At 45.8% G+C, this 6,085-nt stretch overlaps 1 protein-coding gene across 3 annotated transcripts; it reads right to left on the reverse strand.

Annotated features, from left to right (window-relative positions):
- Positions 1–751: 751 nt before the first annotated feature.
- On the reverse strand, positions 752–4,314 carry atg10 (ATG10 autophagy related 10 homolog (S. cerevisiae)). Of its 3 annotated transcripts, none has more exons than XM_064972344.1 (6): positions 3,943–4,314; positions 3,254–3,360; positions 2,264–2,534; positions 1,940–2,037; positions 1,724–1,821; positions 752–1,630 (listed from the first exon to the last, which is right to left on the reverse strand). In XM_064972344.1, exons 2-6 carry the CDS (start codon positions 3,356–3,358, stop codon positions 1,399–1,401), a joined length of 804 nt encoding a protein of 267 aa, XP_064828416.1. In that variant the 5' UTR covers positions 3,359–3,360; positions 3,943–4,314; the 3' UTR covers positions 752–1,398. The 3 variants fall into 3 exon arrangements, with proteins under 3 accessions (XP_064828416.1, XP_064828417.1, XP_064828418.1); XM_064972345.1 differs by lacking the exon at positions 3,943–4,314 and adding an exon at positions 3,870–3,884; XM_064972346.1 differs by lacking the exon at positions 3,943–4,314 and adding an exon at positions 2,968–3,060 and having other exon boundaries at positions 3,254–3,336.
- Positions 4,315–6,085: the final 1,771 nt, after the last annotated feature.

Genomic DNA, 6,085 nt, shown 5'->3' on the forward strand with positions numbered 1-6,085 from the left:
CATACACTTTAATCTGACATTGTCAGAGCTCTCCCTTGGGACATTTATATCAGCATTTCTGTTAGGGTTGCCCGTGCGAACAGATTGTACGTATGGTCCCCATAATCAATACCATAAGAGTGGCTGATGTATACAGTTTGTATTGAACTGTATTGAACCCCCCCCCCCCTTAAATCATACAGTAGAATTGTGTTTCTCCCCTAACCATCTTTACATTAGGTATAATGACCATACTGTGTGTGTTCATTGGCACGTAGGTTCAATAAAGATGCGATACAGTCATATACATGTGTTGTATCAGTACTAAGGCGGAAGAGTTGCCATTATTAAACGCCAACATTGGTGTTACAACCTGTGATACAGTCAACATGCAACCGTTTTCAATTCAAAAGCAAATCGACCGTGTTAAATCGTATGAGGAGGTGGTATGAAACTCTCCCCACGCTCTCGGTCAACGGAGACAGGATGTTAGACAAATTAGGGTGAAAAGGTAATCTATTCCACTGCAAGAATACACACGAACAAACTTTTCTCCCAGTTGACCAATAAATGAATTCCTGAGTCTTCTGCCAACAGACAAGGGTCTGGCCAAAGTACAAACTATCATGGATCACAATACCACTCACACGGTTAGAAGAAGCCCCTCCAGATACGATCAGTCTGTCAGAGACAAACAGGAATTTTACCGAATCTGGAACTGAAAAAAAATATGGATTTTCGGTTTTAAAAAATCTTCACAATGCAGGCCAAAAACGGTGTGTTTGTCAACAACTTTATTGCAAAGAAATCAAAAAGTTCCGACATGATTGTTGGACATGTTAGGTGATAATGAGAGGTGTACTTAAAAAGGTTTGAGGTCATAGGGAACACAAGTTACATCTGACGTCATCTTCAGTCCCCTATCCAGGGACAATAGACGCTCATTTGTCTTGTTCCAAAACAACTTTGTCAAGTACAGAGTAGCTCCCATAAAAATCAATAGACATCTCTTTCGTTGCGCCGTGGTTGTCTAGCCTCCTAAGACCAGGTCTGCTCTGACAAAAGGAGAAGTGTCATGTTTCACCCTTTCACAGGTATCAGCACTGAAGCCCATAGTAAGACCCTGTCCCAGATCTACAAGTCATCCTCGCTCCCTCTTCTCAGATCCATCACCTGATTCAACCTAGCAGTTCTGACAGGCCTGTAGAGTTGCAGTAATGTTTCTCACCACTAGGTGCCAGCAGTGCTTCATGTAACAGTTCTCTCTAGAGACTTGCTGTGAAAAGCAGCTGCCATGTCCTCCATCTCATGCCCACTGGGGACAGACCTCATCAACACATCTCAAGCTGATGTCAAATCTGGCTCCAATGGAAATTTGCTTTGGAATTATGTGCTGTCCATGCTAGATGGGAGAACCATTCAGCCTGGCTTTGTCCCTAGGGCTGGGGGCTGTGGAGCGCTGGGCTGGGGAGAGCTGGGCTGGGGGCTGTGGAGAGCTGGGCTGGGGGCTGTGGAGAGCTGGGCTGGGGGCTGTGGAGAGCTGGAGGGGGTGTGCGGGGGTTCAGGTACCTGCGTACAGTAGCTCAGAGGAACGTCCAGTCCCACAACAGGACCCACCACACTGAGCCAGGTCACAATGTAGTTCACCTGTCTGCACAGCGGTCAGAGGGCAAAGGTCACACAGGAGAACACACACAGGTGTAATACTTTCAGATAGAAGACACATGTTGAGTCTCAAACTCACCGGTGTTCTTCCAGGGCAGCTTTTAGAACAGGCATCATGAACTCTTCTGTCCTGCAGGGGTGGAGCACAAAGAACGACTGGCCTAGCAACGGGTGTTCCTAGAGAGAGACAGACAGAAGATTGAGTGTGGTGTCGAGTGGAAGATTTATGGAGGAAAAAGAGATCAAGAGAGGGACACAATCTTACCGGGAAAAGAGAGAGGAGAGTGGTACCAACCTGTTGTGTGATGGTGTCCCAGGGTCTGTGCTGTAGTCTCTGTCTGTAGTTAGGATGAACACTGTCCCATACCTCCTCGAGACAGAGACTCCTACCCTCTGACAGAGCGAGAGCGAGACAGGGAGCGAGAGCGAGACAGGGAGCGAGAGCGAGACAGGGAGCGAGAGCGGGAGCGAGAGCGAGAGCGGGACAGGGAGCGAGACAGGGAGCGAGACAGGGACCAGTAAGTGTATAATGAAGTGGACGGCTGAAGACAATGCAAGTCCTGTATTTGCAATGTATTACTTCAAATAACCATTCAGCCAGTACAGTCTGACTACATACCCAGGGTTGAGGCTCTGAAGTAGAGGACAGGAGTTTGGTAGCTGCAGGAGTAGAGGATATGGTACTCATACTGAACGACACTGCTACTACTGCTCTCCTCCTGTATACAACACACTGCGCCATCATCTTCATCATCATCATCATCATCATGGAAAGAGAGGGAGAAGGTCCTCTCCTGGTGCTGGTCTGAACTGTTTCCTTGCTGGTCCAGGTTACATCTGGTTCTGCCGGTCCCCAGGGCAGTCTTCCTCAGGTAGCCCTCCTCAGAACCCTTGAATGGAAACAATATTATTAATCAATCGCATTTTATAAAAAGACCTTTCCACGTTAGTAGTCACAAAGTGCTTTACAGTTTCCTGGCCTCAACCCCAAAGAGCAAAGCAGAAGTGAAAGCACAGTGGCCAGGAAAAACAGATGGAAGGAACCTAAGAAGAAACCGAGAGAGGAAGCCAGTTTAGCGGTGGCTCCAATCTTCATTTTTTTATGCCAAAAATGACTACAATTACCAGAATTCAGCAAAAATCTGCTCAAATATTCCCACAACTAATTAAAAAAAAATATATATATAAATAAGTGCTTGTATCAATATAATAAAAAGGTATGAAATGATTTATGTTCAAATACCATCTATTTTTGGGCTTAGTTGTGGTCAAGTTACATCCACTCTGACAAAAATCATCCCGTGGATTAATCTAGTTGCATACCCCTGCTCTACAGATCCACACGCACCCGATTCCATTCAGACAGCCAAACATTCCTCACTCAGCTTCTTCAGGCGACTGGGATAGTCAAGCACCCTAAAAAAAAACAAAAAAAAAACAAACATTTCTAACCTTTCCTTAAACCTAATTCTGTGTAACCCAAACTAGCCCAACTATACACTTCTCAATGCTGACTAACCTTTCCTTTCCCCTAAATAGTGTAGGCCTACCGCAAATAAAAGTCTACCCTTCTCTATCCTAAAAACGCTCTCCCTCCTCCACCCCATACCTTCACTTGTTCCCAGCTCCAGCCGTCACAGAGGGAGTGGGAGTGTTGGAGGAGAAGGTGACAGCACTGACAGAACGTCTCCTCATCCAGAAAACAGCTACTCATCTCTGGAGGAGGAGATATGAAGGAAATGGGGGAATAGGCGGAGATGAGGAAGAGGACAAGAGAGCATCATATGTTAAGCCAGATTCGTGGACTTCTCAATGCACACAGATCTACAGATCTAACTAACACACGTCTGTATATTCAGGTTGCAGTTATACAGTGTTGTAGATAGTTAGATAGCTGGCTTTAAACATGTAACATTCGAATGTTTGATCAACGTTTCTGGAAGTGAGAATGTGATATTTGTGCATGAAAGCTGCAACGCAATAGCCTTGTTTGACGCGGTAACAACACGAGATTAAGTTTTTTTTTTTTTTTGCAAGTTTGGTTTATCACGCTGATTTTGGTTGAAAGCAGGACTAAAACACCGAAATCAGTTTTAGGGTGCGGTATGGCCAATGATTGCAATTCATATCAGATGTGCGGGTGATTTTAGTGCCTATTGATGCATTAAACGGGAGATCAACGGCCGATAATCTGGTGGCCATCGATGAATGCAATAGACCCTTACTGTTCAAGGTTTTCAGTCTTTGAAATGTACAACACGCTAAAAGCGCACTCTGAAAACAAAACACGTTCCTTACCGGGGCAACTTCCGGGATCTCGTTTGCGGATGGAGAATGAGGAAAGAGCCAATCAGATTTGGCGCTTATAAACCGCCCCTTGTGCTAAACTGACTGAATTCCACGATCCCTTACCATTGACTTACTGTATGTTCCTCACAGGTGGTTTCTAGTGAATTCATTTAATTATTAATTGTAATTATTTGTCTAGATAATTTTAAGTATAAGAAATATTGATGGTTATTATGTCACGCGTAGTTTGCTGTGATTCCAGTGCAACTGTTTTGTTGTTCTTCTTCTCCATCTCTTTCAGTATTATGGCGGTTCACAAACAAATGTTATAGGTGCATGTCGCCACCTACCGTATGGGCTGTGTTTCAGCCTAAATGTCCCTACCAGCTAACCCTGCTCCCAAAACCTCCCCACTATCCCACCACTTAGGTCCTATCTGATCCTACTCCAGAGACACTATCGTTCAAAACGTCCTGTAACTCTTCTGCAGTAAAATCTCACACACCCAAGTACGTCTCTGCAGCTGCCACCGCAGCATCTTGTCCTCTTTGTGATTTACGTCCTATTCCTGTGGTACAATTTGACAACCATGGCCATGAACGGAGAAAAAAAGAAAAAGAAGAAGAAAGTACTGTAACGAAGTGACTCATATAATGGCTGGAACGGAGCAAATGGAATGGCATCACACCATGTGTTTGATGTATTTGATACCGTTCCACTGATTCTGCTCCAGCCATTACCACAGACATGTCCTCCCCAATTAAGGTGCCACCAACCTCATGTGCCCTACAGTCTACGCAAACAACTTTTCTCACCGGTACCACACACTCCTCTGTCTCATCTCCTCCTGCACACTTTTCACATCTAGGAATCTCCCACCGACACACTGCAGCCACATGACCATAAGCGTGACATCTGAAACACTGAAATGGATACGGGACAAAGTCTCGCACGGCATAACTGACACATCCCAATTTGACTTTGTCTGGTAAAGACGCCGCATCAAAACTCAGTAGTGCAGACAGTGTCATCTCTGTTTCACCACGCTCTCCACCGGGTCTGCGTCCCGATGGCGAACGGCGGGCGTCAAAGACACCGGGAATCTTCGACTTTAGTTGATCCTCTTCAACACTTAATGCCCACTCCAGTTATCACTCCTTTCAACGGCGCCCTGCTCCGGAGAGGAAGGCAAATGACAGTTCTTGTCCCCAGTCACGTTGTGCGGAGTGCACATTCCCTCCCTCTGGATGGCAGAAATGAAAAAAAATCGACACGATTCCACTTTGAGTCAATTTCACCAACCCAATATTCCCCAACCTCCTCTCCACCCAACCTGACACCCCATATGGATCAGCCAGAAGGCAAGGATCCGTTCTCTCCAATAACCTCTCCCACTGAGCCAAAATCATCTTTATTACCGTCGGGATGTGGCTCAAACTCGGCGGTCTTCACCGGGCCTGCCACCGCAGTTAATTTATCCTCATTCTCGTCATGTTCAATTTCCTCCTGCAGCAATCCGTATTCACTTTCAATATGTTCCACTTTCTTTGTTTTTTTTCCTGCCCGCCTTCTTACCAACCTCTGTGGGTTCCTCTGACTCCATCTCCAAATCTGACAGCCATTCGGGCGTAGGCCTACCCGCCATCTTCTCCACGACCCTGACTCTCCGTCACTGTTCTTTCGGCTTCATCGGGCCAGGGTTCCAGTCTGGAAGCACGCTTTTGACTGCACCTACAGTATTGCTTCGGTACTGCAGTTTAACTGATTCATGGTTTAGAAAGACAATTCTATTTGATGGCCCCCCCATAGACAAGTCAAAATTGAAAACTCCGAATGAGACACTGTAGTCATCACCTTTGTCCACAAAACATCCATTGAATTTTTCAAATTATTGTCACAGAGGCCGTTTTGTGTTTTTTTCCTCACTCACAGCCGAAGATATACAATTATTATATTCACGCACTGAGGTCATGACCCCAGCTAGATCGGGGAAGTGGCGGTTGGCTTGTTAAGCTGTCCACGTGCTCTGACAGAGTTCCCGGAGCATATTCGCAGTGTGCACTGAGCGCTAGTGTGCATCCGGAGTAAGCCCACTAAGAAATGGAGCATGCGGACGTGAGTAGATTAAGTTAAAAACAAAGGCCATCTTGGA

Source organism: Oncorhynchus masou, chromosome 8, assembly GCF_036934945.1.
Source record: "Oncorhynchus masou masou isolate Uvic2021 chromosome 8, UVic_Omas_1.1, whole genome shotgun sequence".
NCBI classification, from domain to species: Eukaryota; Metazoa; Chordata; class Actinopteri; order Salmoniformes; family Salmonidae; genus Oncorhynchus; species Oncorhynchus masou.